Source organism: Mus pahari, chromosome 2, assembly GCF_900095145.1.
Source record: "Mus pahari chromosome 2, PAHARI_EIJ_v1.1, whole genome shotgun sequence".
Classification (NCBI taxonomy): Eukaryota; Metazoa; Chordata; class Mammalia; order Rodentia; family Muridae; genus Mus; species Mus pahari.
The window spans coordinates 149421111-149439813 of record NC_034591.1 but is presented as its reverse complement, the minus strand read 5'-3'; the positions used below and the strand labels follow the sequence as shown (position 1 = coordinate 149439813).

The window sequence follows — 18703 nt, the reverse complement described above, 5'->3', positions numbered from 1 at the left end:
GGATATTCCCACACCTGTGGCGTCCTGTGGGTGCAGCATCACCCTTGGATGGGGACCACTGCTCTGGATGTATGTCTAGGTTGTGATTGGAGCTTCAGTTTTTTATCATTCTGGAAGAAAGTTGTTCTCCTCTCTGATCAAGGCATTGTCAGATTCTTGGACCTCTCTGTGTTGTCCCCACCACCCTCTTCTGCTCCAGGTTAAAGTAGCCCTGAAATGCATTTGATAAGTAAGCACATCACTCATAAAAACCCTTTTTTAAAGAAATATCTTCAAAGACTGGATATCCTTCTGGTGTATGATCACACAAATTAAGAATTGTGTTTATTGCCTTGTGGTTATCTGGTGTAGAGTCTGACTTATGTGTTTCTTTCTTTTCTTTAGGGGTTTAATGTAGTTGCAAGCTCAGCCCCAAATCAGAACCTTGAAATACAGCCCTATGATCTCAGCATTGATATTTATAGCCGTTACATCTACTGGACCTGTGAAGCTACCAATGTCATTGATGTGACAAGATTAGATGGACGATCAGTTGGGGTGGTTCTAAAAGGCGAGCAAGACAGACCTCGAGCCATTGTGGTAAACCCCGAGAAAGGGTATGTTCCAAAGCCACAGCCTGAGATTGCCTCTGATGCCTCCTTACCCTTTGGTTCTCTTTCTGCTCCTCACACCAGCAAACAACTCCACTCAGTGTTTCCCATCCCTTGTCCCCTTGGCCTACATCTTCTCCCTGCTTTCTCTGATTGTGCTGTGCTGCCCAGAGTTGTTCTGTTTGTTTACCTCTAAATCCTACCCACTCCTCTGGGACCATTCCACATCCTCTGTGTNGCTTCCCTGACCTCCNCCACTCCCAGGCAGATNANATCCTCCCACTCTGGATCCCATGCTCACTCCGTGTCTCTTTAGTCACTCTTACCCCTTTCCAGTTGGCCTTTACCTAACTATTTTTCAGTTGCACAGTTATTACTAGACCTTTGGCTCCATCTTAAATGACTGTTATGTCTTCTTTCATTTAATAGAGCTTTGCATTTGATAAACAATTCAGTGCTCGGTTACATCTGAATAAATGCCCAGGATGTTAGCAGGGAAAAGATTAATCACTCTTAGAATTACAGAAAAGGGATGGACTCTATAAAAGATTTATTTGTATGTCTCATTTTTAGTTATAAAAAAGGTGAATTAGAGGAATAATTTATAATTTTGTACCTAGATTTCTCTGGCCGTTGATTTTTTTTTTTTTTTAATCTATAAAATGTAATTTTCTGAAAACTTGGTACTCTTTGTTACTATTATTAAAAGTAATATATATCTTGACCTTTTTAAAAAATAAGTGGGGTGGGGCAGGAGGACCTGGAGAAAGGTTAACTGGTAGTTATTCTCAGTTGTGCTTAGCAGTGAGAAGCTCCAGCACATTGTTGCCTGGGAGACTACCTGCTTAGAATGACTGACTGCATAGTGCATACCCCAGAACGCTACAGAAAGAGCTTGAGCATGCTCACTGTCAAAAGTACATCCCTGAGGAGAGAGAGATTTAACCTAACTATGAAATATAAACGGACATTGAGATATCAGGTTTACTCAATTATATAAATTTTGTTTGTTTCCATATTGCTGGACATTTTTAAATAGATTTAAAAGTATTTTACCTCCATTTATCTTTTTTAAATTTGTGTTTATGTTTTGGGGGCTCCAACTCAAGGCCTTGTACATGTTAGGCAATGGTTCTGCCAATCAGCTGTACTTTCTGTGTTTATCTTACCAAGAATAGTCTCGGCTCTCTGAGTCTTCAGTAATTTTTAATTTTTCCTGTTATCTTTAGGTATATGTATTTTACCAATCTTCAGGAAAGATCTCCTAAAATTGAACGGGCTGCATTGGATGGTACAGAGCGAGAGGTCCTCTTTTTCAGTGGCTTAAGTAAACCGATTGCTTTGGCTCTTGATAGCAAGCTGGGCAAGCTCTTCTGGGCCGACTCAGATCTCCGGCGAATTGAAAGCAGCGATCTCTCAGGTACCCCACAAGTGTCTCTGTATTTTAATTTGAGTTTTAAAATGGTTTCAGTGCTGTGAATTTGTATTCTTCCTATGTTATTTTTGTACATGATTATAATTTTATCATTAGATATATTCAGCATCATGTTAGTTAAGGAGATCTTTAATTACTTCCTTTGTTCCCTAATTACTCACTAGTTTTATTGATCTGAAAATTATGTATCTTTTCTTTCCTAATTCTTCTCCTTGACTTTTACATTCTTGTCTTCTCTGAACTCTAGCCTGTGACTGGTCTCTCAACTCATTTTTCCATATAAAAGTTTGCATGTGTAAACATTCACAAACAAATTTTATATATGCAGACATTCTGAAGTGTGATTCCTCAGGTCTCTTGTTAAGTCTTGAGAGTAGTCTCAACCAAGGAAGAACTGGCAGTGCTCCTACTTGGCTCAAGTTGGTACTCACCCTTCACAAAGGCATCACTTACATTCTCACACTGTTAACGTTTTACTTTTATGGTCCTCTGTTTGTAATCATAGTTACCTCGTCTATCATAATTCATGATGGCCCTGTTAGTGACCAGGAAAATAAAATTGAAATATACTGTTTACTTTTGTCAGAGTGGCAAAAGTATGTTAAGGTTTATTGTACGCAACACTTGTCAGGATAGTGGAAATAACATACTCTCCTCAGAGTGGAGATGGAGCCCAGGCATGAGCACTTGCTTCACGCGCTGTGCTGAGTCCTATCTCCATAACACAAATCCAGTAGAAACAGCAGAACTTGTAGTGTAGAACATTTTGCCAATAATTATCAGCATTTAAAGGAGGTAACCATTGATTGGATAGTTTCCCTTTTAGATGATATGTCTTATATAAATACTACCCTTGTATTCACTGAGCATTATTTGTGATCATCTTTCCTGGAAAAATACATTGTAACATGTCTACATGCTGATTATCACTTCTATTCAAGAATAAGTAAGGCAGTTGTGATGATGGCTCTAATTCCTCTTGGAAACTAAAGCAAGAAGATACTGATTTTGAGGCCTGCCTGGCCTAATACCAATACCCCATTTCAAAACAAAAAACAAAAAAACAAAAAAACCAAAGCAAAACAAAACCCAAAAGCAACCAACCTCCACAGTGCTACATGGATCTTATGAACATTTCTCTGTAGCCTAAAAGCAGTGGTAGAATTTCTATGTAATACAGACAGTAACATACATACATATATACATCCATACTGACAGAAAAAGGCCAGAGTGTAGGTTCTCTCTACGATTCCCATCAGTCTAAAGACCCTGTCAACATTGTATGAGAGTTGTCTCTCCAGTACCTGGCAGTGTTGGAGGTTTTAACCAGCCTAGTAGTTTAAAATATCCTTCACAGCCAGGCAGAGGTGGCAGAGCAAGTTCCAGGACCTCCAAGGCTACAACACACAGAAACCCTGTCTCAAAAAAAGCATACATGCACGCACAAACAGACACATACAGACAAAACCAAATAAAACAAACAAACAAAAACCCAAAACAAAAAAATGTTTAGCACAGTAATAACGTTCTTCACCTTATTTATTGAAACTGAACAAAATTTCTGTTGTTTTGATTTCCCTGTTTTTTTATAATTCATATCTCCCACGACCCCTGAAAGTCTAATTGGGTTGCCCACATGGGCTGTAAACTTGAGGTATCCTGTCTGCCTGCTCCTCCTGAGCAACTGTGTTTGTGGGTTCACACCACTGTACCCATCTGCCATTTCCACTTTCAGTTTCTAGAATTTTCTGTGGATTCAGAATATGAATTTACTGTTAAGTTACATATATGATAATTAAGTTACATATATGATAAAGAATTTGGATCAGTCTTAGCCTCGTTGAGGAAGTTTTGTTCTGTACTTGTCCTGTACTTTTTACATTTATATGAGCCTCCTTTTGCTGATAAGACAAGAAACTTCACATTCTGTCTTTTCTACTGTTTTGAGACATAAGTTTAAGAAAAAAAAAAAACAAACTGCTTTGCTTGACTGCATGTCTGTATACTACATCTGTGTCTGGTACCTGTGGAGGATTCCCTGGGACTAGAGTCACAGATGGATGGGCTGCCATGTGGGTGCTGGGAATCAGATCTGGGTCCTCTGGAAGAGCAGCCAGTGCTCTTAACCACTAGTTTATCTCTCCAGCCCATGAGATAAAACTTTATCACACATGATTCTTGGCTGGGGGTGTACTTCAGTGCTAGAGCACATACCTAACATAAGCAAGGCCTTGGATTCAATTCTCAATCACACACACACGCACACACACATGCACGCACACACATATGCACCCTACTCATCCCATAGGAAATTCTTACACATATGAGTCCGTCTCTGAGATATATTACTAAAAACTTTTGATGTTGCTTACTTGTATGTAGTCCTCCCTTTTCCTTAGAGGTTATTTTCTGAGTTCCTCTAACAGCATGGAGGATACCAAACTCCAGAGGTACCACAAATTGCTTATCTGTGTTGTAGCATTACCACAGCATCCAGAAGTTAACCTGCCCTCATTTATATCTCTGTTCTTAGATGTTGAGTCCAGGATAGCATAGGATTAATCCACTACCTGTGAGTCAGATGGACTGTGTGTGTTCTGAGAAGCCAGGTCGAGTGGCAGTTGAATTGTTTTTCATAAACGTCTCAAGTGTTTACCACCACTGTCTCACCTAGACAGGCATTGTTTTGATCTGCTTTATTGTGTCAGCTTTTCATAAAATTTAATTCAAAATGGATTCTGCTAAAAATAAATTGAATCCTGCTGTCCCAAGTTCTTTGTTAAATTTCATAACTAGAAAATTCTCCATGGATTGGGATTAACTCCTAGTTGCACATGCCTGGGTTTTCCTTACTTCTAGGATCTACCTGGTATTCATGGGATAACTGCTGAAAGTGGGATTTGGGCACACAAATCATTACTGTTAAATACTTTCCTTTTCCAAGGTGCCAACAGGATAGTGCTAGAAGACTCTAATATATTACAGCCTGTGGGCCTGACTGTGTTTGAAAACTGGCTCTATTGGATTGATAAACAGCAGCAGATGATTGAAAAAATTGACATGACTGGTCGAGAAGGAAGAACCAAGGTCCAGGCTCGAATTGCTCAGCTGAGTGACATCCATGCAGTAAAGGAGCTGAACCTTCAGGAGTACAGTAAGTGAGGTGGACAGTGCCAAGGAGCATGCTGTGCTGTAAGAAAAGACATGGCTTCATGGTTTCAACATTTTTCTTCTTTATTTGTTTTTATAGTTAGAAAAACATTTTGTTGAAGTGTTAAATAGAGTGTGATTTGGGTTTTTCAAAATGATCATGAAGCCAGGTAAAGAAGTGTAGTCCTGTGATCTTAGCACCAGGGTGAAGGCAGGAGGAGTGCGCGTTAGACCTAGTCTCAGTAAACCAAGCCCTGGGATGCCCTGGTAAAGCTCTGGCTTGGCATCCACAAGGCCTGGGTTTGATCTTTACTGTATTGTATACTTGAAAGACTGAGAGCCACCTTTGTTGATACATACTCAAGTACAATAAGTAGTATCCATTTTGGTTAATCTACTCCTTTGTAGATTGTTGACCATCTCAGTATCAACACAGATTGATATGATAGAAAACAGATCATAAGTGGTGGCTGTATTGCATAATGATACTGATACTCTAATAGCAAAGATCAGATTGCTTGTAACACAAGCTAAATAGAAAACTCAGAGCAGTGGCTTTGTGAGTACAAGTTGTAAAGTAGACATTGAAGAGTTGCTGAATGGCTTGCTTTTTAGCTTCACCCAATAAAAGGAAATCAGGCCTTTGTAATACTTTATGCTACCTTTGGCAATTGAACAAGCAAGCAGTTTTGTCTTTCTCAGTTCCATGTGACCATAAAGTTCTTTCTTCTGCTAACTTTAATTTTCTACAAATTCTATATTAAAATATACCCTTTAAAATGAAATACTTTTATCCTTTAGGATAGTAGAGTTCTGAGTTAAAATGTTTAGAAGAGAATTCTCAATTTTAGAAATAAAACTATGTAAGTGCCAACAGTCTCCCTAGCAACTTTTCTAGTTCTATAAGTTATGTTTTACTTATTTGGTGTTTTTGAAAACCGGGCTCATTGTGTGGTCCTAGCTGGCCTAGAACTTGCTGTGTAACCAGTTCTGGCCTTTACTTATGGTGAGCCTTTTGCCTCTGCTTTCTAGTACTGGAATACATCATGAACTACATCATGCCCTTATTTGTAATTAATATCTTAAATAGTTAACATATCATAGTTAAATTTTCTATTCATCATGTTGTTTGGGTTTGTTGTTGTTTGTATGATCCTGGGGATTGAACCCAGGGCATCCCTCGCGGCAGAGCAGTTTTCCCAGCTCTTGCCTACAGTAGTTTAGGATGATATAACATGCTAGAGCTACATGCTTGTAGTCTGGGTGTTTCTGGAGGCTGAGATAGGAGGGTCACTTGAACCTAAGAGTTTAAGACTCGCTTGGCCATAGTAGGCTCCCATCTCATTCACCTCCTTGCTGGGGGCATGGATAGATAATGTGTTATAGGTCATATAGGGACAGAGCGTGGAATTATACTATGTAGAGGTAAACTCAGAACATTTTTTTAAGATGTGGTATTGTTTGTGATTCATAAATCATTTATTATGATAATCACTCTTTTCCAGGACAGCACCCTTGTGCCCAGGATAATGGTGGCTGTTCACATATTTGCCTTGTAAAAGGAGATGGTACTACAAGATGCTCCTGCCCCATGCACTTAGTTCTGCTTCAGGATGAGCTGTCCTGTGGAGGTAACGATGTTAAACTCTTTCATCTATTGCTAGTCTGTAAAGCTGCTATTTCTCCTGACTTAGTTGGTCGTTTGTGTTCGATTTGTTTGTCTCCCAGGCTTGCCTTTTCCCCCACCTGCTCCCCAGACATTTCCCTACTGCTCCTGACTCCAGTGGCCACTGTTTTAACAAACTCTGTTTCTGTATGTTTGGGTTTTACACATTCCACATAAAAGTGTAATTATGAGATGGTTACCATTCTTATTTCATTTAACATGCATTCTCTAGGCTCATTTCTTTGTAGTAAGCACATGATAGGAGTTCCCTTTTTTAAAGTCAAATAGTATTTTATTATTATATATGTCTTATGGTATTTTCAACCTATGAATTATATTTCCTAATAATACAGTGGCTTCCCCATAGTCTAGGGAGTAGTAAAATGAATTCACTCTGGTCTTTACCCATTGAATTCTGAATTACATCATTGCTTGGAGTGTATCCGGTAAAGAGAATTTTTTTTTTGTTCAAATCCATCAGGATTTTCCTGTTGTTTTTTAAAAAAAGAGAAAGACAAAAGTAAAACCCAACAATGAAAGAAAACTATAAAACCCGTATAGGCTTTATGTCAACATGTGTATAGGGATGCACACTCACATGCGTGTGCTCATGAGTGAGTGCAGATGTCTGTGGGGTCAGAAGACAACGGCAGGTGCTTCTCTTCATCACTGCACCCAGGCAGGCGGGCTGTGAGCTTCTGGGGATACAGATGGATACTGTCATGCCCAGCCTATGTGGGCCCTTGGGATCTCATCTCAGGTCCCCAGGCTTGTACCTACTGTGTCATCTCCCCTGTGTAGAGTAATTTAGCCAAGTTTGTTATCACTAGTGAGGGATAACAAATTGGTATATTCTTTTGTTATACCATAGTGTGGCAATATTAAGCACTATTAATAACATTCATATCCTTAAATAAGAAGTCTTCTTACAGGAGATAATTTAACAGTTAATTTTAATTGAAGGGAAATAATTGTGGCATGCTGTTATTTGCACAGACAAAAATTTAAAATGAATCTAGTTTTTATTATTTGAATAGTTAAATACAGCTCCTCTGTGGGGCTAAAAGCCTCAGTATCCTGTTCTGAAAAGGACTGACGGCTGTGAGATGCTAGGGCGCTCTTCTTCAGAGACTTCATGTGCACAGACAACGTAAGCCACAGAGCTTGACATAAAGGGGAAGGACAGGGGAGCATTGCTGGGTGCGTATGTGTATGCTGGAACTCCCAGAGAAGTCTCACACTGGCAGGCTTACAAGTCTGAGACCAGCTCGGACAGCTTAGGGAGACTGTCTGAACAGAGAAAAATAACCAGAACAAATGAAATAAAATCAAACTTTGTACAGCGGTGTAAACCCATTTAATGCTATTGAATTAAATACCCTTAAATGATTCAATCGATAAAATGTTGTTACATGTGTTTTATCAAAGTTAAAAGAAATTGTGTTTCCATATAGAGTGCTAGACTTGCTTTACAAAGCAAATCTTGAAGAAATTTAAGAGATAAAACGGAACCAGTATCCCATCCTCAGTTAGAAAATTTCTTTTAAAGGGGCTCGGTTTTTTTGTTTATCAAGTAATTTTTTATTTGTATATAGAATTAATAGTAAGTTTTAGAAAATGAATACAAATGTCACCTGACTCAAGATGTAGAATGTTGCTTTAAGAAAGTGCTCTTGAAGATAGTATGCTTGAGAGATGGAGGCAATGCAAGGTCATCCTGGTCTCCAAGAAACAAAAAATGAGCTAGCAAACAGGGAGGGGGAAAGAAAGGTTGTGGCAATCACAAAAGAGAATCCCATGATCCTGTGATGCCAGCACCGGACCACAGGGTGAATTAGAATCTGACCTGGGCCCTTAATGAGACCTGTTCAGTCCACCACCACTAGAGAGAGGAGGGAGAGGAGGGCACAGAGGGACAGAGGGACAGAGGAAAGGGAAGGAGAGAAACGGAGAAAGCAAAGAGCCTCGGTTCTTTCCGGGCAGTTTTCTAGAAGCAGCTCCTACTCCACAGACTGTAGCCCCAGTCAGAGTTTGGTGTTTGTACATTATCAGTGGGGCCTTGGCATGTAACCTTTTGGGTGTTAGATTCTCTTACATAATTCTCTTACATAATGTCTTTTTGAGGTCCAGGAGTATAAATGTGTCAGCACGTTTTAATTACTGAGTCACAGTTCATTATGTAACACTAGTTACTCTCCTGTGAGTAACCATTGTGTTTAATTTTTAATGAAACTTCTGTGCATGTTCTGGACAATCTTTGTAACTTACATTGACTCCTCAGTATAAGTAAGTGAAGTCTAGGAACTGAACGTCACTGCACAGCTCTCATTTGAACTTGCCTCATTTACCATCTGAGGCTGCATTTCTTCCCAACTTGCTCTCTGCTTTTATCTGACTTAAGAATTTAGTTGATGTCCTCTGGCGAGGTCTGTTTCCATGTGCTTCTGTGTACTTGTGTCATTACAAATGTGTGTTTCTCCTCTTTTGTAATAACTTATGTATTCATCAAGTGCTCATGAGGTCCCATGCTCTGAGAGGTCTGTAATAGCTGCTTGGATCTCCCACATGTGCAGTGTGAATACAGACGGCTACTTTCATTTACTGCCTGATTCTGTCTTAACCAAATCCACAGGGGTTTTGGTTTTTTTTTTTTTTTTCGTTTTTTTGTTTTGTTTTGTTTTGTTTTAAGAAATGGGTCATATTTATGCTTTTAAATCTTCTATACAATCTAATATGTTTTTGAAAATATAATAAACTCCAAGGAAACAATCCTTCAGATTTACCATGTAAACTGTTCAGCTGTAATCTGCACTAGTCTGTTTTAAAGATAATGCTTTTCTGGTCAGCCTATGATAAACTCATGTGTTCCTTAGAGGATTTACCAGCACATGTTTTAATGAACTAAGTTCGGTAAGATTAATTAAATAATATTAATAATAACAATACAGGATTACAAACTGTAATACAGCATTCAGAAGGCTGAGGCAGAATCTTCTCCAACTCAAGACTAGCCTGGGGTATACGGTAAGACTTTGCTCATATAGACAAACACAGGTGACAAAATAATGAAGCCTTTAATGAAGTCCCTAGTTCTTCTGCTCTTGTCCTTTTAAGGATGAACATCCCTTGTTACACAGTCAGCTCTGTGTCCTTGAACATCACTTAGCCTCTCTGACTTATTTTTCTCATTTGTAAAGCAAAGGAAATCTTTGTAACAGTAACAATACTAAATGCCAACTGCTTTCATAAATGAATTATGTTAAGAAAGCTATTTTAAGGTAGAAAAGCTTTACTATGAAGAGTTTTTATGCTTTTGTAAATCCTTTTAATGTTCTGCTAGATTTTCATGATTTCTGCATTGTTCTTGTATAACACACAGTTTTGGCTGGAGTGTATGAGAGAACTTGGCCTCATATAGCTATATGGTTTGAAGATGGACTGTAATATAGCTTTGTCAGAGTTTGGGGAGATGTGCCTATGCTCTAGCAGTTCTCATCCCCAGTACCTACATAGAAGAGCCAGGATGGATGTGCACATCTGTAACCCAGGACTCAGAAGCCATGAGCCACAGCTCATTGGCCAGTCTGGCTGGCTGAAGTGATGGGCTCTAGATTGTATAAGAAATCTTGTCTCAAAGAGTAATAGAGTAAAAAGCCTGGCATTGACTATTATCTACCCATACATATGCCCACATGAACAGGCACAAATAATGGTAGCCTTTCCAAATAATATGGTTGTTCATCATGGATTTTATACTAGGTCTTGACAAGCAATCATTCACTATGGGTTTAGTTGTAATATTAGCTTACATTTCCTTACTATATTAAAATATGTGTTTTTGAGCTAGGGATATAGCTCAGTGATGCTTGCTCACTGGGTATTTGCAAAGCCTTGAGTTCTATTCCCAGTACTACCAAAGGGTTGTGTGTGTGTGTGCGTGTGTGTGTACACATACATACATACATGCATATATATATGCATATATACATATGGACCTACACATATGCATACCATTGATGTTGCTGTGTGTAATGGCTTGTACCTATAATATCAGTTTAAGTTACATGGATGATTGTGAATTATTTGAACCCAGAGTTCATCGTGAAAACAGGATGAGACCTTGACTCTTAAAATTAAAGAAAGGGTGGGGTATGGACACACAAAGAGGAGGGGTGTGCTTGAGGTGATGAGAGCATTTGCTGCACAAGCAAGAGGGCCCTAGTCACAATTCCAAACACCATGGAAAAATAAATAAAGCCAGGCACGGCTGTGTGTACTGTGACCCTAGCCCTGTGCTGAGTTAGGAGGGTCAGTGGGGCTCTCTGGCCACCAGTATAGCTCCAGGTTTAGTGAGAGACCTTGTCCTAAATGGAGAGCAGTAAAGCGGGATGCCCAGTATCCTCCTCTGACCTGTACCTGTATACCCAAGACGGACAGGGAAGGAATATAAGGAAAAATGAGAGAAGAAGAGTGCGTGTGGTGGATTGTTCCTGTAACCCCCAGATTTAGGAGGCTGAGATAGGATTACTGCAAGTTTGAAGCAAGTTTGGGCTACAGAGAGCGGCCTTCCCTCAATCCCCTACTCCACCCTTTCCCCATGTTGTTGTTGTTGTTGTTGTTGGAGACAAGATCTCTGGTATGTATCCTGTCTGAGTCTCAAACTCAATCTTCCATCTCCCAGTTGCCAGAATTGCTTATGGACAGCACCACGCCCTGTGGTACCTACCTGTTTATTTTCTGTAGGTTGCGTATGGCATATAGTTTCAGAACTTAGTCCTTTGGAAGTATCAGATTTTCATTCAGAAGGCTAGCGAGAAATGGCTCCATGTACTTGCCGCTTTTGCAGATAACCCAGGTTTAGTAGTTCCTAGCACCCACACAGTAACTCACAACCATCTCTAACTCCAGTTCTTGGAGGAACTGATGCTCTCTTCTTGCTTCCATGGGCACCAGGCATGGACAGTGTGCACATACATATATGCAGGTACCCACTCATACATGGAAAAAGAATATTAAAAAAGAAGTTCTTAGGTCTTAAGATTGTGACCTGTTTTATTGTTAGTACCCCTCTCATGAGCTACTTATCTGTCAGATTTGCAGAATTGGGTAGATTCAGATTTTCCAGAACTTGAATTTCTGATCCTAAATTCCAGTTTTATAATTAGATAAAAAGCTGGCCATTGTTTTTGTTTGCTTGGCTTGTTTTGTTTTTTTTTATTTACTTATTTATTTATGCAATACACTCCTTCAGGTTTCTTTTTTTTCTTTCTTTCTTTTTATTAGATATTTTCTTTATTTACATTTCAAATGTTATCCTGAAAGTTCCCTATNCCCTCCCCCTGCCCTGCTCCCCTACCCATCCACTCCCACTTCTTGGCCCTGGCATTCCCCTGTACTGGGGCATATAAGGTTTGCAAGACCAAGGGATCTCTTTTCCCAATGATGGCCAACTAGGCCATCTTCTGCTATATATGCAGCTAGAGACATGAGCTCTGGGGGTACTGGTTAGTTCATATTGTTGTTCTACCTATAGGGTTGCAGAACCCTTCAGCTCCTTGGGTATTTTCTCTAGTGCCTCCACTGGGGGCCCTGTGTTCCATCCAATAGCTGACTGTGAGCATCCACTTCTGTGTTTGCCAGGCACTGGCATAGCCTCACAAGAGGCCACTATATCAGAGTCCCTTCAGCAGAATCTTGCTGGCATGTGCAATAGTGTCTGGGTTTGGTGGCTGATGATTGGATGGATCCCCGGGNGGGGTAGTCTCTGGATAGTCCATCCTTTTGTCTTAGCTCCAAACTTTGTCTCTGTAATAACTCCTTTCATGGGTATTTTGTTCCCTATTCTAAGGAGGAATTAAGTATCCACACGATGGTCTTCCTTCTTCTTGGTTTTCTTGTATTTTGTCCTTCAGGTTTCTTTGTTTGCTTAAATTCCTGCTGAATACCTGTTTGTCATTCTTTTAGATAAAAGTAATACTCCATTTTGATTTATGTTTACAATGTAAACAGTTGCTTGCCTATTAAAAACTAGCCTGGATAGATTTGCAATGTAAGTATCGTGTATACCTCCATCTCAGTAAACAATAAAGAACTTGAATTTTTTTGTTTGTTTGTTTGATTTTTTTGTTTTTTTGAGACAGGGTTTCTCTGTATAGCCCTGGCTGTCCTGGAACTCACAAGACTGTAGACCAGGCTGGCCTCGAACTCAGAAATCTGCCTGCCTCTGCCTCCCAAGTGCTGAGATTAAAGGCATGCGCCACTACTGCCCGGCGATTTTTTTTTTTTTTTTTAACAATTAACATTTTTCTTAAATACTGATTTATCATGATTTTTTTTTCTTTAAAGACAAGTCCTCATGTAGCTAGTCTAAAACTTGCTGTGACCAAGGATGACCTTTAAGTCTGATACCCTTCCCTGTACTGCTGAGATCACAGGGATATACTCTCAGGACCAGCTCCATCATAAGCATTCCTAAGTGGAACTGGACTGTTTTGTTTATTAAGGCTGCACTGCTGTGGCTCTGCAGCACTCAGGGACCCCTGCAGCTGTGGTTAACTACCTTGTGGCTACTAAGGTGCTTGCAGCTTTACCCACAAGCCCTGCTATTTTGTTATCAATACAAATGTGAAAAATCCTAATGCCACTTCAGAATTACTGTAAAAACCAGTTCTCACTTGTTTACCATTCTAACTGGTTTGGGGACCTGGGAATATAAATGGTAAATAAGGCTGACTAAAGTCTCATGCAAGAACCAACTTTACTCAGAGCATCAGACAGTTTATACTCCGAGGGTGAAGAGGGGTCGCACGAGTCAAGTGTATGTATGATCACAAAAACGTGCAGGCCTCACATGGAAGGCGAGCCACGCATGGCAGAAGCATGTTTTTCCATAGACATATAAACAAATAACAATAGCTAGCTCTAATGAATAACCTGGAAGTATACTCACTTCTGTCCACTATACCTGGAAGGGGCATGAAAACACATTCTAAGATGTTTTGGAAGACACTGGGGTCACAAAACTTGTGTCTTGTTTCTTGGAGTTTTCTCACAAGCACTCAGGATTTCTCTCCCAGGACTCCATTCTTGGGCTGTGTTCTGACACACAGTAAACCCAGTGACAAGAAGGAGTAGGGTCTTCAGGGATGTGTGCAAGCTTTCGAGAACCTTAGTGCTATGTTCATTCTAAGCTAACTTTAAAAGACATGGAAATTGGTAGTCATAGTGGTGTTTCCTGGGTGGGTTGCAGATATTTTCGTCCTAATCAAACTGTAATTCTAAGACTACCTGTGTTTTTACTGGTTACTACATCTGGATGACTGTGAACAGATGAAGCATGTATTGTAAAATGTTGTCTGTCTACTTTGCATGAGCCCCCTTAGCTCTTGTGTCGTGTCTCTGTGTGACCGCTGCTCTTTCCGTCTCTCCTCCCATTGCTCATGTGCAGAGCCTCCGACATGTTCTCCTCAGCAGTTTACCTGCTTCACTGGAGACATTGACTGCATCCCTGTGGCTTGGCGGTGCGATGGGTTCACTGAATGCGAAGACCACAGCGATGAACTCAATTGTCCTGTGTGCTCAGAGTCTCAGTTCCAGTGTGCCAGCGGGCAGTGCATTGATGGTGCCCTTCGATGCAATGGTGATGCGAACTGCCAGGACAAATCAGACGAGAAGAACTGTGAAGGTAGTAAGAGTTCCTCAGTGCTTGGTTTATGGTTCTTTGCATCAAGTTATTTAAAATTCAGTGTCCTTTTGTTGTTGATTTTGTTTGTTTTGGCTTTTTGGCTCAATACATTTAAGTTTTATATTTGACTATGCCTTGAACATTATATATGTTGCTAATTATTTGAACCATTTTATGTGTGTAAGTTCTCTACAAGTTAATGTGTTTATTTTGCTAATTGATTGAAATACCTTGGTGGTGAATGTCTTTGGCTGTGATAAAACACACTCACACTGTCCAAGGGCAACTTAATGAAGAGTTTATTTTGGCCAAAAGTTCCCGAGGGAGAGTCTGTAAGAGCAGGAAAGCTGAGAGATTACATCTTCTACTTCAAGATACCAAGCAGAGAAAATGAACTGGGAGTGGGTTAAGACTGTAAACTTAGCTCTTCCCTACCGACGCACCTCCTCTAACACTGCAACTCCCCATAACCTCCCAAAACAGCTCCACCAAATGGGGACCAAGTGTTTAAACATTTCCCTTGTAATGAGACATTGCTCAGTCACGTTACCACAAGGACATTTTTATAGAGGTGTATTTAGCTCACATTCTGAAATGTCAAGGGCAGGTGCTGGCTTTAGTTGGGCTCTGGTGAAACTCTCCTGGCAGAAGCCAGCACAGTAGCGAGAGAACTCGGGAGAGGGAGGGCACACATCTCTACTGTGGAAGGCAGGGAGAGGGAGGGCACACATCTCTACTGTGAAAGGCAGGGTAAGAGGAAGGGCAGGCTTGTTCTCCCTCTAAAATGTGTAGATGTTTTACCCGAATGGGAGGACTGACAGAACAGTGGTCACACAGAGATAGGACAGTCATAGCCAAGGGACCTCAATAAAAATAAACAGACAACATTTTACAATACATAGAATTTATAACCTGCTTCATGCACAGAATACCTGTATGCATGGCACCCGAGGAAACCTTAAGAAGGTGTCGGACCCCTCAGAATTGGAGTCAGATGGTTGTGAGCATCTGTGTGGGTACTGAGGAAGGACCCCTGGAAGAGTAGCCAGGGCTCCTTAACCATGGAGCCTGCTCTCCAACCACAGGCGTGTTCTTGTATGACTAGTTTTTCTCAAGAGCTAACACAGGGTACATTGGGTATTCCCTAACACATCCTGAGAATGAGGTCCAGTTACCTCCCACTAAGCTTCCTCTACCTCCAAATACACTAAGGACCAGGGCTCCAACATATGAACCTGAGGAGGAAGGAATACATTTAGACCATCCAAACCACACCAGTAACTTGAAAATTGAGAAATAGCACCAAAAGTTAAGTAAAATAAAAAAATGTAAGAACAGAGCAGAGAATATCATTTTTATCAGTGGGAATCCTTAGAGATAGTACTCACCGGTGTCTGAGCCTGATATGTTTTTAGATTATACTTAGAAAGCATTTGATAGAATTTGTCTTTACATGGTGATAAAAATAAAACTGCCTTTTTTTTCTAGTGCTTTGTTTAATTGATCAGTTCCGCTGTGCCAATGGTCAATGCGTTGGAAAGCACAAGAAATGTGACCACAGTGTGGACTGCAGTGACAGATCTGACGAACTGGACTGTTGTAAGTAGAACGAAGCCTTGTAAATCCCTCACAACGGAAAATTGGAAAAATACCTTCTCCTCCTTTGCTTTTTGTATTTCACTTACAATCCTGAGTTCCTTATGTAAAACGCATATACTAGTTACTTGTGTCAATACTTTGTTTTGCTTTTAATAATTGTTTAAGGACAGTAGTTGCCTTATGTATAAGATATATTTAGTAAAACACCAGAAAAGAGTAGCATTGCCTTGCCACAACTAAAGACAAAGTTCTCAGATCATTTAGATGCATGGAAGTTAATTGGTGATCTGATAGCCATTCTGAACATTAGGTTATGTTTAACCGTTCTTGATATCTTTCTACCAGTTTCTCAGGATTTAGAACCTAAATGCTTTCTTCCTCCTTTCCTGCCATCCTCTCTCCCTCATCCCTCCTCTGCCTGCTTGTCTGCCTCTCTTCTTCCTCGATTCCCTCCGAGGTAGCCTCCCGCCATGCAGTAGTGAGGGAGGAAGCCTGGCATCAGTGTGGAGCAGAGCATCAAGACAGGAGTGTTGGTTCTAGCATCTCGGCACTGGGAAGGCATACGAAGGCACCAGGAGAGAGTACAAACGTGATGGCAGCTGGCAGGGACTAGAGAGGGTGCCGCAGAGGACACACACTGAACCGAGCTGATGGCCACAGCCAGGAGGCGGCGGCGAGTTTAGCTACATGGACAGGAGCTTGGAATATCAGCAGGCAGGACGTGCTCTAAGGGCTCTTCAGTTACGAGATCATCCATGGGTTAACTAGTCAGAGTAAGGGCTCCTCAGTTATGAGATTATCCATGGGTTAACTAGTCACAGTGGAAGAATTTTTCTTTTGAATAACTGTGGGTGCTAAACTTGATAACCCACTTCTTGTTTTTTTCCAAATTCATGCCTTCTGCTTCTTTTTTTTTTTTTTTTTTTTTTATTTTTCTTTATTTACATAACAAATGCTATCCTGAAATGCTATCCCTATACCCCCTACCCACCCACTCCCACTACTTGGCCCATGCCTTCTGCTTCTTAAACACTCAAGTAATCAGAAGTCCAGGAAGGTGAGTGCGCTGGGATACTCCTGCAGTGCTGCTCTGCATTCCTCCGTGTGTCCTCTAGCAATCAGGGACCTGGGTTTATCTTGCTCTCAAGCGGCCAGGGAGCCCAAGGACAGTAGTGGTTGGATCCAAGTCTTCACTCACCTGCAGCTTACAGGTTCCTTCACTGGACCTGAGTGGCACCATTCAGACCTATGCTCTGGTTCGGAGCTGCTCTGGCCTTTTTCACCATTCCACTGAAAGCCATTTGGTGACATCTTTGGGTCTGTCCCTTCTAGCCAAAAGTTTACAATGATACTTCCTGGTCTGTTGTCTTATCTTCATTTAACAGTAGCTTCTTTAAGTTTATTTAAATTAAATAATGCCATTTAATTCATATTTTTGTTATATGATATATATATATATATATATGTGTGTGTGTGTGTATGTGTTTTATATAAATTATATATATATATTGCTTGATTTATCAACATTGTTTTTATTTTTGTATTCTTGTATTGCTATTTTGAATATGCAGTTGTTTTCCTAGTAGCTAACTACAGTATTCTCTATTTTAGATCCAACTGAGGAGCCAGCACCACAGGCCACCAACACAGTTGGTTCCGTTATTGGAGTAATTGTCACCATTTTTGTGTCTGGAACCATATACTTTATCTGCCAAAGGATGCTGTGTCCTCGTATGAAGGGAGACGGGGAGACCATGACTAATGACTATGTGGTTCACAGCCCAGCATCTGTTCCCCTTGGTTATGTTCCTCACCCAAGCTCTCTCTCTGGATCTCTTCCAGGTAAGTGAAGAGCGATTTATAAGAATCTGCTCTTGTCTAGTTTTAAGTTCTAGTATTACAAACTACTCTGTGTTTAAGGAAGTGTGAGAACTTTTTTTTTACACTTTTATACTGCCTTTCTATGCAGAAGGACTTAAGTATGACTTTGTCAGCCAGCTCCATGCCTCTGACTGCACCAGTGAAATTCAGTGCTTGGTGAATACCTACTCTGTATAATTTCATCACAGGGGGACCCTGAGGCTATTGAGTGTAGGAATAAGGAGTGGGAAGACAGCTCAGTTTGTTGTCCACAAACAAGGATTTGGAAGCAGCTTCTTGACAAGGAAAGAATGTAGTCCCCTCTGCCCTTTCCTGATCTAACATGCTGACAGTGGTGTGAGGTGGGTTAGATGTAGTCACATGCCAGTGTTCCCGCCTGGCTATAATATTCTTGGGGAGTAAAGCTTTTCCCAGTGTTTAGTGCCTTTAGTGAAAAGAATCCTGGGTTTTTATGCATCTGAAGGAGATGTCTGGTCAGAGCTCTCTGAAAATAGAAATTTACTATGGTTGTGACTCTCAGAAAAGCCGTAACATTTAAGCTGGTAAGTAATGGTGCTTCTTTGTTGCCATACCTATTTGCAGTATGTGGAAATGGGAGCCTACTTGGAACAAATAGAATTTTTACATTAGCATTAGGAGTTTTGAGTTCAGAGGTGTCTGAGTTCTGTAGGTAAAGAAGTGTCTTCAATGCACTGTGT

At 40.5% G+C, this 18703-nt stretch overlaps 1 protein-coding gene across 1 annotated transcript in view; it reads left to right on the top strand.

The window, feature by feature from the left end:
• The window catches only part of Lrp6 (LDL receptor related protein 6), a 122882-nt gene that overhangs the window by 95900 nt on the left and 8279 nt on the right, over positions 1-18703 (top strand). Inside the window, exons 14-20 of the mRNA XM_021188702.2 lie at positions 385-596; positions 1820-2010; positions 4970-5179; positions 6681-6806; positions 14289-14525; positions 16014-16124; positions 17736-17966. Coding sequence (XP_021044361.1) covers positions 385-596; positions 1820-2010; positions 4970-5179; positions 6681-6806; positions 14289-14525; positions 16014-16124; positions 17736-17966 — 1318 coding nt within the window. The remainder of the gene's footprint in view (positions 1-384; positions 597-1819; positions 2011-4969; positions 5180-6680; positions 6807-14288; positions 14526-16013; positions 16125-17735; positions 17967-18703) is intronic.